Source organism: Crassostrea angulata, chromosome 10, assembly GCF_025612915.1.
Source record: "Crassostrea angulata isolate pt1a10 chromosome 10, ASM2561291v2, whole genome shotgun sequence".
NCBI classification, from domain to species: Eukaryota; Metazoa; Mollusca; class Bivalvia; order Ostreida; family Ostreidae; genus Magallana; species Magallana angulata.
Window position 1 is genome coordinate 13,992,493 of NC_069120.1, and position 25,648 is coordinate 14,018,140.

Sequence of the window (25,648 nt, forward strand, 5' to 3'; positions counted from 1 at the left end):
AAAAGAACAAAAAATTATAGCAGTAAACTACAAACAAAAATAAGGTTAACAAAATTTATTACTAACATTTAATTTTTAGAACAAACCCTTACAGATAAAGATATCGAGGATATCTAATCTAGATGCAAGACCACAAAAGACTTAAAATTTTGGCCTTTACCTAGGAAACTAAATGCATCAAAATTCAAAATTAATGATTATTTGTTAATGTTTTAAGAAGTTAACGCTAACAAATAGTCGCGGTAATTTTAAATTACAAAATTTCATTTAACTCATCACTTAATGTGCTCAGATGAAGGAGTGAATTCCCTTGTCTGTCTTTGATATTGATTTTTGCACCTTTGTCCCAAAGTTTCTTTATGCAATAATTATCTCCGACTGAGACTGCTTTTATTAAAGGTGTAACTCCGTTTAAGTTAGTTTTGTTTACTATAGTTTTATTGATCGTAAGCTTATCCATTATTGCATCAGTATACATTTGATCATCAAATGAAGATGGTAAAAGGCTGGAACTCAGAAACAGCATGAGAGGGGTATTTTGTTTTTCATCCATTTCAGACAAGGGACCACAATGATTTGTGTATGTCTCGATAAAATCTAAAAACTGCTGTAAGGATTTCTCTTCTGTAATAAATTAAAAAAATTAAAATTTTCATCAAATCAATTTTGACGTCATAATGGTTCCGCACCAAAAAGGTGCTTGTTGTGATATAAGATATTATATTATTATTACTTTGTGGCCTTAAATTTTTGAATACTGTAACCACTATTAGTAAGACTTTTTTTTTACACTTTATTGTTGACCAGGAGAAGCTTCAAACATTGTGGAAAAAAAGATTAAAAGAATTAATTATAAAATACGTAGCCTGCGTGTGTGCAGTGTCGCTACCTTTATCCTCACTGGATTCACCAAAAAAAAAAAAAGAATTTTATTCTTTAAATAACCTCAAACTTGTACAACTTTGTTAGAATATGTTCATTTTGTCCTCTATTGAATTATCTCTCTTTGATTGCATATGTCAATACCTATTGCAATTTCATAAGTTTTTCCGACTTTACTTACTGCAGGAATATTTGAGAGGCTTATATTGGTGATGGCAGGTGCAACAGGTTGGCGAAATACCTGAAATCGGGTATTACCATGCAGTTAAATCACATTAAGTTGTTGTTGTCGTGCATCGGTGAATAGGAGTTATGAGGGGTATAAAAACCATAACAATTATAAAATGACAGTACATTAAGATTAAAGTTAATTATCAATAGTAATGCAATGGTTTAGTCCAGGAAAAATTCTAAGTTAACGCGATGCCAACAGAATTAAGACGCTCGTGGTGTAAGTTTGTGTGAAATCATTAATAAAATCAATATTCTGGTGTAAATATAAATATATTTGTTTCTTTAAGCAAATGTACTAGTTAACATAACTTTAACAAGTTACCACAAGTGTCTGATTTATGAAAGATGAGTAATCTTACGTCAAACAAATACAATTTGTTGATAACTCCAATTATACGGAAGCAATAATTCCAAGTGTACGGAAGCACATTTCTATCTTAAAAAAAAAAACCCCAGCATACCCGACAAAAAAAAAACACCAAAAGTTTGCCCCTATCTGCCGTAGAACTGCGTTAGTCAAATCGGATATGTTGCATTTAAAATGTCTTTCGCATAATAATGAGTTGTTTATAAATTAAAAAGAAGAAGAAATACTTGTCCCCAAACCACTATAATTGTTTGTAAGCCTCCACAAGGTTATATAAAGGGGTCATTGATTATAAACACTTTTAGCAGCAGATACATCGATGATGTCAGCATAACCAATTGTGGAAAAAAATTAATCTTTGTTTCAAAGTACTTCTTTGATAAAAACAAAAAATAAACTGGTGTGTTTATCAGAGAAACAAAAATATATGACTGAACGTTGTTAACTTCCTGGACTAATAGTGGACTGAATTTAAGGTGCAAAGCACATCTGTGTTTGATGTGCATGTAACTAAGAAAGACAAACCTATATACCTGTATGCAAGATTATTCGGAAGTTTTGGCAATTCTTGCGATATGAGTTTTATATTTATAATAAATAAAACTACTTTAGTCCTTTTCTTTCAAATTTATTCCAAAGAAAAATCGCGTATGTACATGTATTAAGAAGTTAGTGCAATCTGGATCCTCGATTGAAAAGCTACATGTACATATAACAATATAGAAAAAATCTAACAGCAGCATTATACAAAACATACAATATTAATAATATTTCAAATACTGACACCCCTTGTCGGAAAAAAGTTACCAAACACTCTCCCGTAAAATTCATGGCCTACGATTGCCCGGTCTTCAGTCTGTAAGTTTAACAATTCTATGAAGAAATAAACAATACCTATTAAACTATTTTAAGTTTTATTTCATTAAATGGTTCTTCTGCGTTTGATTTTAAAATGATTAAACCTTAACACAATGTTGATTTAAAAACGAGTATGTATTAGTAAAATAGATATACACAACGTTTAGCATAGAAAATAAACATGAAAACACATTTGTTAGATACTTTTAAACTATACTTTACATTTTACCCTAAAAACCACAGGTAAAATAGATATAGAAGATGCTTAGTATACATAAGTTTAAAGATTCCATACACAAGTCATGTACATTGTTAACAGTTACACTATAACAGGAACTGAAGAAATGCAATATATAATTGTGACAGAACGGTCATTTTTTCGCTATATTGCCTTCCTTTGCATGATTTGTCAGAAAGTGGATTTCACGTCTTAACAGGTAATAGCAATATTTCAGACGTCGGTCCTAAGATTGGTGTTTTGGTCATCTTGTTGTCCACATCCCGCGAAAACTCTCCTTTGTTTGGTGACCAGTCTGCTGATTTCCCAAGGATATCACTTAAACCATTAATATGAATATCCGGGGACTTTAGAGGGATCCCGTAGCGTGATTAGATTAAGGCGATGTTTGATTGATTGCACGTCACTGTATTTGCATTGTGTCTTGTCTCTATTGGCATGCTTTACTCGAGCTAAATAGGTCTCACCCGAATAGGCAATAAACTGTGATTTAGGAATCTCTTCTGACAGATTTTGAGAATGGCTTTCAACGAGTCATCTCTTGTATATTTTTTATTTTTAAAGATTGCGTGATATATCAGTAAACACTGCATTCATCTGTAAATCTATACGAATTATGTTTGCCGTTCGTTAACTTTACCATGTAACGAGTTAAAATATTGAAGTTTGAAAATAAAGTTTACTGTTATATGATGGAGGACATTAGTGTACATATAAATAATAATATAAGGTCGAATTTTCTCGAGACCCTCTAGCACATAAAACGAAAATGCGTTTGAAAGAAAAGTGGAAGTCACCTTGGGGGACTTTTACATCTTGTGCGAGGCTCTCAGAATGTTGTTATTTCTATGCATTTAGGTATTTGACAATACAATGGACATGAAGGACAAGACAATCACACATCAAGAAACTGCAATCGTCAGAAAATCTATTCACGACTGACATAAAGTTAGACTAGTCCATCAAAATGCGACAACATTGTCTGGTATCTCTGATTTCGGAGACAAAATCATTGAACCCGGATACTTGTTTTAGCCCTGGCAATAATGGAACAATTCCGATTTCAATACAGAGCCTGACGCCTGATCTCTTATCACAGAAAAGTATTTATCCGTCGTAATGGTTTACCCAAGACCTGAGCACCCTATTGGTACGGCGTGTGACTTATCTTCAAAATCAAAGAAAATAAGAAAAGGTATTTTAAAAGAATTGCCCCATTCATATGCCTATTCTCTTTGAGAGTAACACAGCAAAATTTTTGTTCAGAACGTGTCTTTTGATAAAGTTAGACGTTAGGTAATGGGTAATTACGATAACTGGAAACAAACTGATGATAAATATATCATAACATCAAATATTTAACAATCACACTTTAATAAAGATGTTTGATATGAAAAAAGTAGCTTTTATCGACATAATTAGTTTTCTTTTTTCACTATTGATCAACTCAAGCTTATGGTTAGTTATAAACTGTGTTTCGTTGAGTCATAATTAAGGTCTTCCGTTTTCAACGGAAGACCTTATAGTGATTGTAATGTTTTTTCTTTCTTTTTCTTCCCCCCCCCCTTTTTTGTCGGCAGAATTTCTCAGAGATGGCTTGATAGATTTTCCTGAAATTTTCAGGGATGATAGAGAATGATAATATCTCGAGGCGTTTTTTTTCATTTTTTCAAAATTCATTTCCGGTCGACCGTTTCCTGTCCCGCGGCAAAAAACCTTGTTCCCTCAAGATCTCAGAATTTGCAAGCACTTGGACATCCAAACTTTGTGGGAAGATAGACCTATATATGTAGATGTGTTTAAACTATTTCGTTTTGTTCGGCGTAACTTCCAGTCGTCACCGGAAGCACTTCAAAAATAATTATTTTTACGCATTAAATTCGTTTTACATATTATAAATATATAAGTATGAATCTATACATAGGTTATCTATGCGATTTTATATCAACAAAAAAATTCTACTTCAGGTGAGATATCTCAATTATCTCAGGTAGCTTTTTTAAAACACATTTTGTACCCACGAGATCTCAGAAACTAAAAGTGATCAAAGCACAAAACTTTCACGGATGATAGACATTTGATTGAAGATGTGTTTAATCAGTTTCATTTTGTCGACCGTCACTTCCGGTCCACACCGAAAGAGTTCAAACAAATCAAGCTGTTTATCCGTTTAACTGTTTTCATTCGATAGTTTCAGTTACTTTGATAAATACTAATGTGAGATAGGCAAGTAAACAAGAAATAATAAATTGAATTTTCACTGAGCACTTCCGTTTGTCCGTTTCCTGTCCCGAGACTAAAAACCTTATTTCGACGAGATCTCTAAAACGGTGACAACAAGAACAACCAAACTTTGTAGGATGTTAGACTTATGTTTGTACATGTACATGTGTAAACGCTATTTTTTTTTATCCGGCGTAACTTCCGGTCGACACAGAAAGTACACCCAATTTTGATTTTTTTAAAATATGTTAGTTATTTAGCATGGGATAACATTTAAGCTATAAAAATACAACAGTCATCTACAGATGGTAAAAAAAAAAACATAAAAAAGTTCTACTTCCGGAGAGACATCTCAAATATCTCAGGTAGCCTTCATTTTTAAAAACAAAGTACCCGCAAGATCTCAGAAACTGTGAGAGATCAAGACACAAAACTTGTTTGGATAATGGACATCTGATTGAACATGTGTTTAAGGGGTTTCATTTAGTCGTACGTCACTTCCGGTTCTCACTACGAAGCGTTCAAGCAACATCAATTTTTATTTTTAACTTTAGATTTTTTTAACATTTTACTCAATGTGATGAACAGTAACGTATCGTTGGTAAATGTACTTAAATATGTACTTTCAACTTCTTTAATCACTTCCATTTGTTCGTTTCCGGTCCCGAGACAAAACCATTTCTCAACAAGATATTAACAACAAACTAACAAAAACTTGAACATCCAAACTTTGAGGAAAGACAAAACAATGTATGAAGATATGTTTACTATGTTCTGTATGATCCGGCGTAACTTCCGGTCGTCACAAAAGTACTCAAAAATTGACATTTTGTCTTTTTGTTTTGTTTATTTTTTGGGAATTCCTGTACAGTCTATATTTAATATATCCATTTTCTGTTTACAAGATAAATGGATGTTTTGCTATAGCAACAAGAGTCTATACTCTGTCCCAAGATATTTTGGATTCAGATTTTGCACGATTACTCGATATTTATACATATCACTGAGTTAAAAAGATATTCACTCAATAATATGAAAAATTTCCAAGACATCTGCTATATTCATAGTTTTTCAAAGTCAAACAGTTAACCTACACAGCCAAAATTCGATCCTTACGGGAATTTAACATTGGAGAAAATAGACCAATCCACACTTTACAAAAGTTATGTCCCTTGGCCGCCATCTTTGGGGAAAAACCCATATATTTCTCACAGTAGCCTTTGTAGTTTAGAGGGTTGTAACTTCGTCATTTGACATTAGAAATCCGTTTCCGCTGTGAATTTGGATTGCCCCAAGTTGGGGCAACCCACACATCGAAGGAATAAATTAAATTCCGAGAGATTTCTTCCCTAAGAGCCCAAATATTTGGTTGCATAAAGAAGGGAAAAGTTGTTTTTCCCTTTTGACCTTTGGGTTGACCCCGCAAAGGGGAACAACTTTTGCAAAGTGTGGATTGGACGTAAGGATCGAATTTTACGTAATTTTACGTTTGTGACGTATGTAACGTCGCGCACGTTGATCGCGTTCACGCTTACGTTCGGAAAGTTTCTGTACTTGGCGTTTAATTTAACACATCTGCTCCGAGAATAACCACAAATATAGGCCTAATATAGTCTGCTTTTGACTTAAAAAAAACCTTAAAAACAAGAAGAAGAAGAAGAAGAAAAAGATGCCTATGATTAAGGGTGGGAAGACAGTCAAGTGTATGGAGGTAAAAAAATTTTTGCAACTCGAGTTTTTCCGATTTTATTGCAAAAAGGACTTCATTGTTTCTATTTATTCTACAGTATACACGTTAATGATATCCACGTAGCGTAATTTGAAACCGTTTAACGGTAAAATCTTCCATCCAAATGTTTTATTTCTCCATTATTTCTTTGAGATTAATACAGTATTTTGAAAACACATAGGCCTACCTTGAAATCATCGTTGAAACTATTCCTTATCCTCAGAAGAACAACACAATTATCATATTTTAAACGTCCATAGCAATCCAAAAGCAAGACCATTTATCACCACCTGGACATAACACTGCACGATTTGAATTTCAAGTTACATCCTCAACGTTTTCTTTGCTGTCTGCTTTGTATGATGTCACGAAAATTTGACCATGACCTTTGTATAAATACCAACAGGTTCCATGTCATTTTAGACCCCAATTAATTAAATCCGTATACATATAGAACACAGTGAAGTCATTTTTGTAAATCTGATATATCATGAGCCATTCACAACTTTCAATAACATGGAAATATTTTGGATTTCTTAAAAAAGGTGTATCGGGGTGTAAAATACAAGTTGTGAATGGACAAAGTTATATTTATATTACATGCATTGTTCTTGAAAATCACTTCAAATGTTATTACAATATGAGCTATTCACAACTTATAATGATCAAAATTATGCTACATTAAGTTGTGAATGGACAAACAATTTAAATGCACAGGCCCCTGAGGTTCATTTTTTTTTTTTTTTTTTTTTTTTACATTTTTATAATAAAATAATTCCATGTACTTGTCCATGTTCTATAATTAATATAATTACATGTATTATGTACATGGAATTATTTTGTTTAATATAGTACCAGTACATGGAATTATTTTCTTGTAAAAAATATTTTTAAAAAATATTATCAGATACCTGTGTATAAATGCTATATATACATCTTGATCTTGATATATATAAGATAATTACATTAATGTGCAAAAAGCATTCCTTAATCAGATCAGTTAATTTGCATAAACAAACTGCAAGGGAAATAACAGCTTTAAAATTTTATTTCAATGAAGGGTTTGAAATTTAAAAATATATTAAAAATGAATAATCATTGAATAATATTCATCATAAATCAAAATTTTCACACATTAAAAAAATTGCAAGTGCCACCATCTGTTTTCCATGAAAAATACTTTAAAATAGTAAAGGGAAAAGAAGAAACACTGACATTCTTTGGTTTTTGAGTGTATATTCAGGTGTACTATCATATAGAGAGTCGGACTGAATATATTTTCAACAAACATAAGATACTTGTCCTGCAAAATTTAATTTGAATAGAATAAACTGGAATACTATAAACAGGTATACACCATGGAGCATTTTTCTCAAAATGAACAATGCAATTTGACATATTTTAAAATAAATTTAAAATAAAGATACGTTTCATCAATGACTAATTCTATATTTAATCGTACAATTGCTGGAGCTGGATACTACTGTATAAAAATGAAAGTACATGAAACAGGAATCATTCTTTAAATATTATGAGGTGATCAAACACGGTCGAGCGTGATAAAATCTATCATAAAGCCCTACAAAGCCCGACGGGCTTTACTGGATTCATAGCTCAACGGTAAATTCGGGTTGATTTGCCGTAGAGCTTTAGTTCCATTCATACAAGAAAATGTATTTTGCGTATTGCGCACGGTGTTGGACATATTTAACTACATGTAATTTAAGGATATATTTTGTAAATATTTTCATGGCAAATTTACTTTTTACATTTTACTTTTTGTTCACAATATTCATGCAGTTTAACTGATGTACCTATTTCGTAAATGTCCGATATGCAATGTCAACCCATGCACGCACGGGTCAAAGTCTAGTACAGTTTAACTTAAGATCTACGTTTATTCAATCCGAATTTACCGTTATAGCTACAGTTCTGCAGCTATGAAGACAACGAATGATATTGTGAATTCTTTTAAAAGCATAAAAATAAAGCGTTGAGGAGCATGTTGTTTGACATGGAACATGCAGATATTTTGCCTGGTATGGGTCATCGTTTGTTAGTTATGCTAGTACTTTGTCTATTCACCTGCAGTTAATGCAAACCATTAGTAGGCATTGCTGTTAATCTTTTGTCCAAGCCTGCCTGAAAAGTTCAACAATAAAAAAAATACACTTCCTGTACCACATACTTAGAGGAACAATGCACACCACTGTTTATGACATGACATGCATTGAATCGACATAAGAACCTACGTTTTTAAAACGATCTAAATGCATAGCGTTTTGCAGATCAGCTCTTTGCGATGATTAAATCTATCTAACAAGCAATCCCGTGAGCTCTACTATCGAGTTCGGAAATGCGATTTGACAATTCCCAAGGTATGGATGAAACGCCATGCTTCCGATTCTAATTTCAGATACAAAATACGCATTGTACTTTTATTAAAAGCGTTTATATATGGATTGTACTTTTTCTGATGATGATTTTAAAAGTGTTTTGTTTCAGCATGTCGAGGTGAGGTGATGTTAAAACAAGTTACTAACTTACTCTAATAGTATGCATATACCCCTTCTAAAGGTTATTCCTGTAGTAACGTTGAAATTCTGAATTGTGTATATGTAAGACTTTCTTTTTCTGCACCTTATTCATTAGAGTCTTTAAAATTGAACATCTTCAATTTTTCTATTATGAGTTCTTGCAAACAGCTACATAAACTGTATTCATTCCTGAAATTCTGTTCATTCCATCCTTTCAATTTTAAAATAATGACACAATGTACTACATATTATTTGTGCAATACAGCGCCTAGAGATACATTTAAATGAGTTCTAGTTGCATGTTACTTTAACATCAAAGCATTGTCTATTGAGGTTCGCTCTTTCAAAATAAAATCCATTGATTAAGGATTACAGTTGCGGATTACCTCTCTCTGATTTTTATTCTGTTGAGCGGTCCCTGTTGTTTCCACTTGCATTAATTTTCAGACCTTATTTTGCATTAAAGTTTCCAAAGAATCCACCAAACAGTTCGATATTTCTGTTAAATTAGTTAGACCTACTGTGGAGCAACCTCGATAAAATGATGTTCAGGAAAATTAATATGTTGGACCGAAAGGGCAAAAGTCGATGCGAATGATATGTTTAACGTTTGTATTCCTGTGATTGAATAAGGGAATGTTTTAGATATGATCCTTATTTTGTAAACAGCAGCTTATAACTCACGCAAAAGAATTTTCTGTAAGAAATTCTTTGTAAGACGAATAATTTTACACATCGTGTGAATACAATATACATGTATTGTATATAAAGTTTGAAAGGGATCCGACGCATTCCCCAAAAACCCAGCAGTATCGTTAACACTTTTTTTCCTCTCTTCCTGGAGCGCCAGTTTTCATGTAAGATGGTCCAACTAATTAGTCGATAGAGGGTGTTTCTTCCGCCCGCGGAAGCGAAGACAAGGCTCTGTTAAATTAAGAGAGTCTTGTCGCGTTTTTGTCGATCATTAATTCATTTTATAGCAAAGGCGACAGTGCAAAGCTCTTACAATATTTGTCGTGCTATGGAAAAGATATCTTCAGATTTTCTGTAACGTAAATTTGGCCTTTCTGTGCCTGCAGGGAGAATCTGACCGACAGTGACGTCTCACCACCGTGTCTCCCATGTCCTAACGTTTAGGTAAGTTATTGTTTTGAATTTTCTCGCAGTAGATAGTAGTACTTACATGTATAAAGAATTGGAAGTAAAGGGTCGAAATACGTCAATGCATGAAGAAATGTAAGATGTAAATGTTGACTACTAAACTATAGGCTCCCTGAGTGATATTTTAGATTCGTTAATAACTTGTGTCATTTTGTTATTTTGATTAAATCTATTCATAATTTTTGTTCAAAAATTAATGTAATTTGATTTATATGATAAGATTTGTTATGTAGCGTTTTGGGATTTTGGTACACATTTTGCTACCATAGCATGCACCATTGGAGTTTTTCTATATACATGTGATTATATGAAGGGACGTGAGTTATACATGCATTGTTCTATGTCTACATTATAGAATTAGATGCATGTATATGTATGCAGATTTTTAATGTTCGAAGAGAAAATGCGTTTGAGCTGAAAAGCATTTTGCATCATTAGGTCTCTAGAGGGAACGGTAATTAATAGCTCTTTACACTATCAAAGACTTAGCTGTTGGTATTCACATTAATGAGATTACCCAATCCCGTTATCCGTGAATTTTAGTAATTACACGCAATCCCTTCTTGGTTTTAAAATAAAAATTGATATTTACAGAAAGCTGAGCATGACAGATAAATGAAAACAACAAAATTGACAATTATTATAAAATAATATGAACGCATATCCCAATCAAGATGGATTGATTAGACGCCGGAAAAGATTATTTATTCAATAGAAACGTTAGAGATACGCTCGACTTGAAAAATGTGTAGAAAAGGATCTACAATTCTTTATTTCTTCAAGCTTTACAAATTATCAGTATAACATATTATAACAGGAGGTGGTAGTGCATTTACATAGAATCAATAAATTATATATGGTATAGATACAAAAGCTTAAACATGCGATATTTTAGCCTTTCTGTTAACAATCTATGTAGGGAACAAGACAACGTAATTGTGAAAGAAAGCAACAAACCCACACCAGTCGTTTTATGTCAGCCGATGTTACCTGATTATTTGATTATTAAGAAAAGAAACACATTCGCTATACAAAATAAACATGATCTTTTTATAATAATTTTGTACAAATTGACAAAAAGAAAATCCTTGATATATTAACCCATTTAGATTTTTCGTTGTAAGTAAACGGTCATTAGTTCGATGCACCTAACATGATCTCGGACGAAAGATACTCTAGAAATTATGTAGCTCAACTGGATATTAAGCAAAATTCACGTGAGCCTTACGGATAAACGAAGTCAAGCTGTTATCGGGAATCGAGGATATTATGTATGTAATATGTAAAGTACATCGAAGAAAACCTTTGCTGATCCAAAGCTAAATAAAACAGATATGTGCGGAGAACGGAATTTTTATTATGACTTTATGTGCAATTCGTTAATTTTTTCTCTATGAGTAACGCGAATGTTCCTTTCTTTTTGTCCGGTATCTGATTTAAGCAGCAAAATGTAAATTTACACGTTTGGATTCTTCGATTTTCACAGCAAGTATTAAATTAAACAACAAATAAAGAAAGAATTTTAAAAGCTTTCCATTAAACCTATCAGAATAATTGTGTAAATATAAACTTTCGATCAAAATTTATTGGGATGTGATGTTTTAAGTAAAGATTGTATCACGTTTTGTCTGAAAATGTTGGAGAAGAAGCTAGCGTGTTTTTGAGCTTCTATTTAAATAGAATTAAAGACCAGTTAACTATATTCACGCCTCTCTATTTATTAAAAAACTGCCCATATTGAAGACAGTATTCAGTTCTCTTAACTAAACTAGCAATAGAATAAGTAAACTAAATTTAATTCCTTTTTTAAAATGCCAATAAAGATTTTCACAAAATGCTTCATGGTCTCGAAAAACATCAAAAGGATTATTTTGATGGGCCAGTTTGATATATATAATTATCAAAGCGTATATGATTCAGTTCCACTAATTAATACCCTACCGTGATTCTACTATAGCAGTTGCGGTGAATCAGCTGTGATTATGCTACAGCGAATGCTTCACAGTATGTATTGCCTAATTTCTTATCAAACAGATATTATGAAAAAATATTATGTTGCGTAGAGAGGATTAACCCAATTCTATTTCATGATTTAAATTAAATTTCAAGTATAAAAAAAAATAACCTGCGTGGTATCTGCTTGATTTAAGCTACCCTACTTTCTTGCTTTCTACGGCTCATCCAAGATTATAAATGCATGCATGTATGAAAAATATCCAACCAAGTAGAAATCGTTACCAGGGAAGTCATATTTTTTTCGTGATAATGATGTCCTTAAATTGATTTTTGGTGGAAGATTTTGTTAAATAATGGCCTTCCATGTATAAATATGAAATACGTGTCACTTATACAAATGTTATTTCCATTTCATTTTCTCCAGGCAATGATCTTCGATCAGTAACATTGTGGTCTCAACTACAAACTTTATGTGTAGAAAAAAAAAATATATTTTAAATTGCATTAAGGAATGCTATTATGAACAATCTTCTGGTCATCTAAACATAAATGTTTAGAATTATTATCCAATCTAATTAAGACATCAATACAGATTTAATAATGTATTTTATGCGAAGCATCAATTTGGCAAAATATATTCTAATATACGTAAAAACAATGTTTAGTGAAATCGGAAATACCCTTTCTTTCTAGCTGGAATCCATAGGTTCATTATTCTGTCACGGGCTGTTGGTTAAAGATACGATCTTGAATTGGTCCATGACCGATATTTAATATTCACGTTACCATAAACGTTACAGTCAATATCTGTACAAAAGTCACCTTTGTATATTTATTCTGACCTATCTACCTAGTCCTTGTTGCACCTGGAGGCACATACATGTACATGTAGAACAAGGACGCGGGATTTCCATTTATTCTTCTCTGTTCTTGGCTATCCATTCCGCTTCTCCCTAGGTAAGGTTTACATTTATTCTTATTGTCCTTTTAATAAACTTGACCCAACGGTTTGGTTTTTTTTTTTTTTGCAATTCACTAAAATATTTGTAAATCTGTTTTTCATGAAGATTACAAGAAGGCTAGATGGTTAGATTGATTAGCCTTCTAATAAAACAAATCTCGTAAAAGTTTTTATTTGGACGAATATTAAAATATATTTTGGCAACGAAAAAAACTATTGGTCCGTCTTTCACACGTGAAGATTGTTTATGTTTTATTTCGGAAAGAATTACCGAAAATAAATTTGACTAGAACTGGAAGAACATGTACAGTGAACGGAGCCCGAAGGCTTGCCATCGTTAAATGATTGAGTTTAAAGCCGCCTCTGTCCTTTTGATTGAATTAATTGTCTTGTTAAGAAAAGTGCCCGCGTTGCCTCGTGTTGAGAATGACCTGAATGTCTATCAAAGATACAGAGTGCCGTATTTTGTTGAGTTCCTCATCTCGATGTCCGTCAGATGCAATTTGGGCGTTTTAACAAACTCGTTTTTACAGTATCGATATAATTATGACGTACTATTAAACCTTACAGTGAATACCTACATAATTGGTTGATGATTATCGAATTCTGCTGATAACAGTTAGAGTGGGGAATGGCCCTAAATCAAATAGAAACTTCAAAGGTATGGTGGCAGCCAGGGTCACTCAAATAAAATGATATAATCAGAGTGTTTATTTGTCGTAATAAAAACCACAATAAAGACAACATACTACCGACTATTCGACGGCAAATTACAAATATAATTATTGGCCAAAAACTCATAGCGAAGTCCAAAAGCCTCAATAAACATCAAGAATTCCTCTCTGTTCGGTTAGTCAGACTTTGAATTGCATCTATGATACCAGAGAATAATTGTTTTTCAAACATTCAATTATACATGATTGTTGGATGCAATCTTGCCATTTGCAAGATACCGGAAGACGTTTTGCGAGTGACTCTGAAAGACAACGTGACGCCGTCGTCGTATAATGGTGGCGAGAGGAGCTCGGTTCTCGCCCTCGGTTTAAGAAACTGCACTCTCTGAATATTGGGGGGAAACCGATGTAAGTAGATTTTATTTCTCTGTTCCATGACAAATGAAGGTTGCTTTAAGATGCGAACATATGATGCAATGCATAAATGATTTTATCAAAAATTAGAATCGTTTTTAGTAATAAGTATTTTCATTTCGGTATATTATACCATTACAATGCTATTGCCGGAGATGATTTTTCTATTTCAAATATTATGTGGTTAAAATATAGCATACATGAGAAAGAAGGGGTGAAAAAGTTCTTAAATTTAAATATTCTCAATGGAATATCTCTGATATTGTTTCAAATGAAATCAAAGAAATAAACGCAATTCGGATAAATTCAAACAATTTTCTTTTAATTTTCTTTTGGGCCTCCAAAACTAGATGAATTCAATTGTCATTGTATATTGATTCAAATAGATCATAGAAATTCAAAAAACATAATAATCAATGTATTAACATCTCAAGGAAAGCAATCGGTGAGTAGACATTAAAGAAAAAAATACATATTATCGCGATGCATGTTTTATGAAATAGAACCATTTTAACAAGAGATTGGACTTTGAGTAGTTGTGTCAAACAGCAATGTGACATATACCTGTCTATTTCACTGCTAGCCACTCGGACTCTTTGAAATCCACAAGATTTGTCTGGCTTTTGAGCTAAAACTACGCAGTCGGTGCATATTTAGCTTGAAACCGCGTCATTTTAAACATGTTTTAATGCAAGAAATAAATAGCTACGTCCAACCGGAAGTCCAAGGTCTTGTTTAAATGGTTCTATTTCATGAGTGTACAACAGACAACAATAATAAACTAAATGTCTACGTAATTTATCTTAATATGGAATTCTTGTATTTTCATTATAATTATAAAATGAAGGTTAAGTAACTTTTAAGACGTGGTGTTTTTGGACAGGAATTAATATTTTGAATTTGTTTATAACTAATACTTATGCATCGTACACTGTTTTTAGTTAAGTTAGTATTTTAAACGGATGTCAGAAGTTGTTATTGTACATCAATAGTGTTCTGTATAATTCAAGGACAATAAAGCACTTGTTTAAAAAAAGAAAAAAAGGCTTTTCTATTAGACTAAACTGGAATTTGATACAAACGGAAAAATGTTTATAAGCGTAAAGTAGTCCCTCTTTCTCTTCTTTCGTCTCCCCAAGTCGAGCATGATGCATCAGATTTTTGTCTTACAATTTAGCCAACATTTACCTCTATCTGATCCAACACTGAGCTGTTTTGACAGCAGAATACCTAAAGCTACAGTTAGAATCTGTCTTACAGATACCTACTTTCTGATAGGAGGCTCTCTTTACGTGCATCTACTGGTAAGAACATTTGCTTTATTGGAATCAGTTCTTATATAATGTAAACCACTCAATATTTGAGTTTGGGAAAAGGCAATGTACAACTTGTACCTTTGAATATTATCTTTAACCATACGAGTCAAATGTAAAACCTTTTTATATGTAAAAAAAATATCGCAAGATGCTGAGCCAAGGATGACAACGATCGATGTAATAATCTGTAAAATTATTTAAAGTGATCCAATATCAGTCGTTGTTTTAAAAAAAGTCTGAATGAAACCATTTTTTGATCAACGTTATGGAGTATTGTTTATAAAGAACAAATGTGATAAGAAATGTGGATAAGAAACTAAAAATTGAAAATTTAAACATATATATTTTTTAAAACTACAGTTTTTGGCGATATCTATTCAGAATAAATTCAAATAGGTCTGTTAACTGTCAACATATGGATCAAACGAACAGGTGTTCAATTTTAGTATGATGGGGGAAAAACTGCAACGTAATCTATATTAACAACCGCTTTAAGTGAAATACTTTTCATTATAAACATAATTCAATAACACAATTTGCCTAAAATAATTGGAGTTTATCATATCATTTTGACCTAAGTTGTTGTGACTTAATTGGATATAATGCATGTTTAAGTTTTTCAACTATTTTTATTTTCTACATGCTTGAAAATCTGCTAGAAATTTGAGGAAATAGTAAAATAAAACTTGTGATTTTGGTACCTGATTTTTCTGATGGTGGGTTTTTAAGACGTGGTACGAAAACATGATAAATTGAACCAATTCGAAAATAGCTAATGCTAAAGATACTTTACTTTCAATTTTTACATGAATTGTTTTCATTTATTCTGTTTTGACCAAGATGGGTTATTTGGGCAATCTAGCCCATTGTATATGTTGCAAATTAGATCAAAATCAAGAACCTGAACGCAATCCCACAGTTGTTAGAGGCAGAAATATATTTTGCTGTGGTACAATTTTGGGCATTTTAAAATTTTGAATCTTATAAATAAGATTTTTTAACACTGTAACATGCAACATCCATTTTATAAAATTCTTTACGCGTGGCACAAAGAAAATAAATGCACACACTGTTTATTTGCTTGAAATATTAGTAAGAAAAGGGGATGGAGTGTTGCAATTTTAAGATATAATAATGAATAATTTACTTCATACAATTATTTTTAGGATTGATTTTCATTTTTCGAATAAACCAATGGACATTTTGTGCCATTTTCTTCACTCATGTTCTTTTCTGATTGATTTAATAATGGTTGTTTGGTCATTCGTATGTTTATTTACTTAAAACAACTTTACGAAACGTTTAAAAAGACCTTTTCTTTGGACAATATAAATCAATATAAATCATTTAGAATGTTAAATGTTTATTGATTGTTTTAAACTAATCTGATTTAAGGCTTATTGATTCAAACGTACAAACGTGCTGGTAATTTAAGATAAAACTGCGATTGAATAGCTGAAGTTTCACAACAAGGCTTATATTTTAGTTCCTACATGTAAATAACAAAGGATAATAAGTCGATTTTTTTTATTTTGACATCATACTCAGACAAATATCAGCAGGATACATTCACCACAACTTGATTCATCTAAACAGTTATACTTCATATCCCACTAAGTCAAAGATTGAAGCACCAGACAAAAACATTGCAACTTTCCGGGATATCACGAAAAAAAAGAGTTCTTATGCGTGAAATGGGCAAGCGAAATATATAAAGCTCAACGTTGCTTTCATTAATTAATCAAACTAATTTGTGATGTTCGAATTATATGCATTGCAGAAGCTGAAAGAGGCAGAAAAAGTACAAATAGAATGCGTAGTCATCCTTAAGCTTCTTGCTTATTTATGAAGTGAGTTATTAATTATCAAGAGAGGACGTTAATTTGCTTCTGATAACTGAATAAGTCGACCTCTAAGAAAATCGGCATCTAGCTTTTCAATAAAAAGTTGGAAATAAATTTCAATGAAAGTGAGTTCTAATAAGCTATTTGCTGAGTTGGTCAGGCAAAATGGTCCTGTTTGGTGCTACCGATGCAGGATTTACTCTTGTTTTTACCCTAATGATAATAATCGTCATCACATGTATTAGAACTTCTGTGCGTGCACGAGTATGATTAAGTTTTTTTTTTTTTACGACAAACTGAGAATAACTTGTATGTATAATGCCTGTAGCAATACATGTATGAACTGCAATTTTTACGTGAGGTGTTTTTTTTTTTTGGGGGGGGGGGGGGTGTGTTTTGAATGGGTTTTTTTTTCCTTCTATTTCTAGCTTTTTCTCGGGGGGGGGGGGGGTGTTTTTTATGGTGTTTTTTTTTAAACTGAACCAATTTGAATTTAAAACTTTTTCCTTGAGAGAAGAAAACAAGTGAGTAAAGTCAATATGATAACATTTATTTGTTATTATTCTATAGTACAGATATATTTCTCTGTTTAAATTTTACATATATTTGAATAAGATGCTATTTTTCATTAACTTGCGTTGTTCTGATTCTATCTGTTCGATCGAAAACCATTTAGTTCTTGTATCGCATCGATGGAAAACTGAATGTACACTAATTCATTGAAGCACTTATAGATCAATTAGGGCCATAATCCGTCAGATATTGAGTTTACGACTACTCACAATAGATCTTTGATTAATTTACGACAATTATATGATGGTTTTTACGAGTACTAAAGTGTTCCTTACGGGACGGCTTGTTAAAGCTTTGTATGATTTATACATTTTTGCTTTAACGTTTGGTAATTGAGAAATTTCGACGACGATCGATGTTCTGTTCTAACCTATTGGAGAATAACATTAAACTGATGACAGAGCTCTCGAAGATATATGTTGAGTGAACAATAATGCAAGCGAGATGAATATGTAAAGTTTTTGTGATTAGTTTTAGCTCCGAGGAGAATTTTTTAAATTTAATAGCATTCAAATACTAATACGCATACAAGTCAAAAGTCACAGAGAATGTCGATTATCGAAGAAAGTCTTTCGGGGAAAAATAAAGTTATCGTAATTATAAGTATTAAGTGTTAAGATTACAGAAATATTCATGAAATAAAACTCAGCATCAATAAAAAAAAACCTTGCTTTGCGAGATTTCTTGTTGTTGTCTTGGATAATCTAATGTCTTCAACTTAATAGAACTTTAAGACGGTTTTAATAGAAAACAGATTTATTTCCAAGTGTTATAGCAACAATCTAGAATCTGGAATAAATTCAATATGAAATGCAAAAATCCCTGAGATCAATTTTTACCCTCCCCCTTGTCCTTTTTATATAGGAAACATTTTTATCCGACTCCATATATCTTATGCAATATATTTGCAATTAAATATAGATAAAAATAATTAACATTCATCATTCTAAAAAAAATTGCACCCTCAAAGGGCAATAGAAAGTTAAAGTTAACATTGAGCAATGTATTTTCCTATCGCCTCCAAAATGTCTGTCGATTTTTTTCATTCTTTCTTGATAAATCTAATAACAATGCATTTAAGTCAGACACAAACGATGCTTAATATAATTACACAATCATTATGCGCTTTTAAAAAGAAAATGTTATCAATTTCCCCGTGTAAACATTTGACGTTTTATGGGATTATAATTGACAGATATTAAAAAATGACGTTTACTGGGGAAAAGAAATTAAAGGACAGTGAAGCAAACGTTGCAGTAATAATGCGAATTTAATAAAGCAGTTGCTTTTCTCGTGTATGATTTGAGATTGATCGAATCGTGCTCAATTTTTCGCCTGTATGAAGCTTCGTAGTTTTGTTTATTTTTATGTTATAACACAACTGCTTTAAAACCGCCATGTTTAATGTGTTTCTGCTTGTATATAAATAATTTATATCAAAAGTATAAAACAGTAAAAAGTAAGTAAGTAATTGTTATGGCACCTTCGAAAAGGGGAGGGAATATTGCTTTGCTGCTGTCCGTCTGTCGGTCGGTAGGGCTACCAACAGTTTCCGTTCATTTTCTTCGCAGAGGTTGCAGATTTAGTAAACAGATTTATCATAAAAATATCTGGGTCAAGTTCGATTTGGGGTAAGATCGAGCCATTTTCGACGGTAATGCCCCCTGGACGTAGGAAATTTCCAATTATTTGCAGTTTCCTTTCATGTTTTTTTTTTCGCAGAGTTTGCACATATTGAAATGAAATTTGGTATACAGATTTATGATGATAATATTTAGGTCAAGTTTGATTTTTTGGTACGATCGAGTCATTTTCGAGGTTGCAGATATTGAAATGAAATTTTGTATATAGAGTTTTCATAATAATATCTAAGTCAAGTTCGATTTTGAATACGAACAAGCCATTTTCGACAAAGTTATGCGTCATGAACTTAAAAAATTTCCATTTATATACAGTTGTATCTGTTCATTTTCTTCGAGAAGTTGCACAGATTTATTTTAACAATATCTAGGTCAAGTTTGATTTTGGGTACGATCGAGCAATTTTTGAAAGAGTTATGCGCCTTGGACTCTTAAAAGGTCCAATTAGTTGCAGTTTCCGTTCATTTTCTTCGCAGATGTTTCCAAGGGAGGTGGCATAAGTGTTTCACAAACATCTCTTGTTTATTCAAGTGTCAAATGCCAATATAACAAATACAATTTCATTAGACATTAGACAACATAACACATTAATATATAAAAATATTGGCACCCTTTCTTAAAAGACACACGAAACTCTAAAAATTAACAGGTTTACTGTTACAAAACAAATATACATTTGTATGATCAAGATACTGGGGTATACGTACACATTGATAATTGGATTATGTGTGTAAAGAATAAATAACAAAATAGGTTTGATGTAATCAAACGGTCAAATAAACACTATTTTTCTTTGACCAAAGGAGCTATGTGGCTCATAGGTGTAAAATACAAACAATAAACTTTAGAATTGTGGGGAATTCTACATAATGTGTATACACACTATATTTTTAATATAGAATATATCTGTAAAAAGTGTAAGTACATCTAAACATAAGACAAATAACATATCATGAGGAATTTATCTGAAAAGATTTGACTCTTTGTGTGACTATTTGGTATAGCGGAAGCTTTTACCTTGACTTTTTTTTTTTTTACTTTTGAAGCTGACTATCAAAAGTACTGTGTTTGGATTCAAGTTAGCACTTTCCTGTAAATCTCAGCAACAACTGTATTTGTTACAGAATATGGTAGCTCCCTACGGCTATCATGATATTCGAACCATGGAGTATACATTGTGTGCGTTTGTTGACTAGAATTTTCCCTAATCCTTACAGGCTTTCACTAGAGTGTACCATTATAATGCTACTTTTTCCGGACGTCGGAGACAGAAAATGGCAAAAAGCGGCAAAGCAATCAATGAACTGAATGACCCTTTTGTGAGTCTAATAACAATATCCTTCCAGCAAGTTTACTTATTCTTATCCTTAAGCTCGCAACACATTGCAAACCCAAGTCAGATTCTTCTGCTGTTGAACAAGTTTTGTTCAAAAAGTCGATGTGTTGATTAGTACGATGGATATGACTAACTAACTACATATAATATGCAAGTGTATTTATACAACTGTTAATTTTAGCGCAAATTGAGTTAACTGACTCAATTAATATAGTATATTAATATCTATTAATAATATCTATTAATATATATAATTTATATAAAATTTATGGAGAAGGCTTACATAGGCATTGCCTGCTGCCTTATCCATTTATGTAAATGTATATTTGCATAATAAAATATGTTCAAATCAAATCAATTTATATATATAGCTGCTTGGTCTCAGAAAACAAAGCATACTTGAGGTAGTGTATCATTTTTATCAGCCAAATTGAATTTGTATAATTTTATATAGTTCACAGATTATTTAATTAATGTAAGAAATCCAGGATCAGTAACCAATGCAAAAACAAATGCTGTATACCCAGAGCATGCATGCATTTCTTCAATGTGAAATTAAGTAATATTAATAATCCCATTTCAGTAAATAAATACTGTTTATTGTTTATGCAGGTATTTATCATCTTAACAAGACCCCCCCCCCCCCCCAAATAAAAAAACAAAAAAATTCCATGCACCTAAAATTCCTATTCGGGTAGGGGATTGCTTGCTCCTGTTCTCTAAAATTCGGTTTAACATACGTACTTTCATGATATACTTTAGTCAGTCTCAAGATAGTGAAGGGACCAGTTGGCTGGTACTTGTATATAATTTTCCTACATATACTTGAAAAAAGTCTACTGTCAAGAAGGGAAGAGCCACCCCCTTCTTCCTTATTGTTACTTGCATGTTGTATACAGTTGTAAACTATACGGACCTTGAGTAAAACCCACCTTCTAGTGATAAAGATCTCTATGCGAGTGCTTTTTGCAAGACATAACACGAAAACACGAAGGTTGTTCGGTTGTTTTGTATTACACCTGATCAATAAGCAACATTTTTACTTGTCTACCTGTCTAAAAGTGCAACTTTTGCGTTTAATTGAGTACATTTTGTGCAAAGCTTAAAACTCAAACATATCGAATCGTCTAAGGTCGAAGAGAGAGAGAGAGAGAGAGAGAGAGAGAGAGAGAGAGAGAGAGAGAGAGAGAGAGAGGTGTCAATTAAGCAAATAAAAATTACTTCTGAGGAAGAAAACCCGCTCTTCTCAACGCCGAACCATCTCAACAAATATTGTGACTATGTTTGACCAATTTATGAAGGCAACAATCCATAAAGTTGTTTTCTCTCAATTGCTTTTATAACGCAAATATTTAATTATCCCACAACAATTACTGATTACTTCGAGTCTTTTTCGTCTCCGATATTTATCAATCAGTGTCGGAATCAGATGTAATTAAATGACAATATTATTTAGAAATTACTGATCCTAGCAATTTATTTTTTTATGACGTACACCTACGGAGAAAGGGATATCGTAATGCGGATCAAATGTGGCGGAAGATGAACATCTTGAATTCTCTAAAAACTCAGTTAGAATTATTGATTCATGCACATGGATTACATAATGCATTTTCGTAAAAAGTACGCTAATTTTCACTTTATCCTTGGTTTTCCAAATTAATGAAAATTACTTTTTTTTTACAAACCCATCCAATTGATCACGGGCTACTTTTGTACATACAAGTACAATCATAATGAAAACCAACACGACGGCATTGATTTGCTTCTGTTTGCCTTTTTTAATCGAGTGGCGTGAATAAAAACCAATCAATTTTCAAAATAATATTTTGCTTGTATTAATTTTGATGCGTATGAGAATACAAAAAAAAATCTGTTCCCTGATTTAATCTGACATGGGACAGAATCCAGTTTTTAAAAAAATACTTTGCTAGAATTATTTTAAATGCATATAAAATTACATAAAAAAATTCTATTCACTCAGATTTAAATCTGACATGGGACAGAGTTTGGTACTAATTCGTCGTTGTTTTTTTTCTTTCTTTTCAGGCTTTCCTTGTTAAATGTGGCAAGAATATTCACCTAATAGAGCCATTTAGACAAGACACTGGATTAAGTGCGGAATCCACTAATATTTATTGTATATAAAAGCTTTTTAACCCGTCCATTAGCCGATAAAGTGACGTTTTAATTGTGCGTATTATCGAGGAGAGAGCAGCGTCGTTTTTACTGTAAAAGTTTAATAGCATGATGGGGATGCTGTTTTGATATAATCACCTTTAAACCACGGGAGAAATTTGACAAGTATAGATCGGTGCATATCGTCAGAACTGAAAATAACCACTAGTCAGGACGAACTCCAAAAGACATCCATCATCAGCCGATAATTAAACACAACTTCACTTTCAGAACAGTACTCCGTGCATTCAGTTGAAAATGAAAGAAAGTGTACTTAACAACAAACACTAATTGACTCTTCATTTTCTCAAAGAGGCTAAGATTATATCGAAACAAAGCAGGAATAAGTATCTGTGCAGATTCACGCTTTGTATGAAATCGAGATATGAGAGCTGTCCGCATAATCAATAGACAACCCGGTTTTTACTTTTGTCACCGCAATCAACGGACAATGGACAATTATTCACCAAACCTTGTGGAGCGTCGGCCCAGACAATTTATCCAGTGCTTTCTTTGATGTGAACAGGACTATTTGTTCCAAAGAGGAACGAACTCGCATGACGTTTGCTGCAGTTAAGCCTAAGCAAAATATCGTCATCATCTCAGAGGAAAATATATGCCACAATTTAATATTTGTAGGTAAGAAGCATTTACATTTTCAAGTTTTTACTGAAGTCTTGAATGATTTTTTTACGAGAAACTTAAGGACTCTTTGTGATTCCGTGAGCTGTGTGAACAACTTTTAAACAGTCCCGGAAATAAACCACTGTGCTGTAATGGGTTTCCAGTAATAGATACTAAGTAAGTAAAATGAATTCAACAAAGTTTGAAATTTCAAATAACATTTCTCTCATGGATGAAAACAATCATACTGATTATGGAAGAAAACCAGAAATGCTGGAAATTCTGCAGCCAGGACAATTATACTTAGTGCCTATCAATGGAATAGTTTCGATAATTTTTATACTTGTCACCATTGTAACAAATATATTGGTGATGCTAGTTTTGCTTCGGAGACACATGCGGTCGCCGACTAACATCATATTATCGGCAATGGCTCTGGCTGATATGCTTACCGGTTTCTTTCCGTTACCTTCATATTTCTACTTTTACACCCTACGAAATTATGAGGAACATCCGCCATTTGATTGGTGTTATCTTTACAAACTCTTATCCGAATACCTGCCGATGATTTTCCACACAGCCTCTATATGGTTGACTGTATTTTTGGCCATTTTAAGATACATCTACGTATGCCATACAGACATGGCTCGGAAATTTTGCACGCTTCCAAATGTCATCAAAGCGACTGTGGGTATCTTTGTTGTAGCAGCTTTGACGCAGATAACACGTTTCGTGGAGACGCAATATATTCCACACACGCTGCCCTCAAAGCGAGATCCCAACACAACAATAACAACATGTTTGGTTCCATACCGCCAATTTGTCGTACAAGATATGAATTTGTACTTCAATTTGATTTTTGGATTTAGAGTCATCTTTATTCACTTTATACCGTGCAGTCTTCTACTGATTCTGAATGCTCTTCTGATTCGAACAATGCGCCAAGCTCAGCTCAGACGTCGGCTTTTGTTGCGACAAAACAAGAAAAGCGAATCCAAGAAGCTCGCCGACAGTAACTGCACTACGTTGATGCTTGTTGCAGTCCTAGGATTATTTCTCCTCGTTGAGCTGCCTCTCGGTGTGATTATGATTTTATTTAGCATACAAAATACGCTAGACATAATCATTATGGACAATAGCACATTTATATTATTAACAAACATTTCTAATACTAGCATACTCGTGTCTTACCCACTTAACTTTCTGATTTATTGTGCAATGAGTCGACAGTTTAGAGAAACTTTTACAAGAATGTTTTCTTGCAAACCTATGCCTTTACAACGCGAGACGTCACATTATACGGCTGTGCCGCAAGAAAACGGAAAAACGCACAAAGAGAACCATACAACAGTCGTAGAGATTCCCGAAATCAAGAAACCCGAATAAAATGCTCTCCGTCCGAGAATCGTTGGTTTTTGAGACGAAGTGTAAAATAAATGAATATGGTTATAGAATTCTATCATTACATTGCGCAAATGCAAATGTATATAACGTGTTTTAACTATATGAACAACAAATGTTTGTTTGTAGTAAGACAAAGAAAGAAATATATAAAGCTGTGTTGTTTGTAGAAAATTGTCAATCAGTAAACAGTGAATTCTTTTTTATTGTTTACATGTAAGTTGCAAATATTATGAGTTAGAGTTTACAGGAGCTGTATATATTTTATGTTGATTGCATAATAAATACAAATCTCTGATTTGCAATTGTCGTCGATGGGAAACAAAGCGCAATTTCTGGAAATATAATTCATTTGACAATAGGTCATCTCAGTGTGAGTGTCCCGCTGCTCGATACTATATAGATTAATTAGGTTCACTACATTAAAATCACGTATTGTGTGCAGCGGTCTTCCATTATTACTACATATAAATTTGGCGGGCTTTCTGTCGTCGCTAAGAAA

The 25,648-nt window shown here is 32.7% G+C and overlaps 1 protein-coding gene across 5 annotated transcripts; it reads left to right on the plus strand.

Moving 5' to 3' along the window:
• Positions 1-9,630: 9,630 nt before the first annotated feature.
• LOC128167972 (sex peptide receptor-like) lies at positions 9,631-25,444 on the plus strand. Of its 5 annotated transcripts, none has more exons than XM_052834002.1 (2): positions 9,631-10,205; positions 22,993-25,444. In XM_052834002.1, exon 2 carries the CDS (start codon positions 23,932-23,934, stop codon positions 25,129-25,131), a length of 1,200 nt encoding a protein of 399 aa, XP_052689962.1. In that variant the 5' UTR covers positions 9,631-10,205; positions 22,993-23,931; the 3' UTR covers positions 25,132-25,444. The 5 variants fall into 5 exon arrangements, with proteins under 5 accessions (XP_052689962.1, XP_052689965.1, XP_052689963.1 ...); XM_052834005.1 differs by lacking the exon at positions 9,631-10,205 and adding an exon at positions 12,893-13,142; XM_052834003.1 differs by lacking the exon at positions 9,631-10,205 and adding an exon at positions 13,802-14,228.
• Positions 25,445-25,648: the final 204 nt, after the last annotated feature.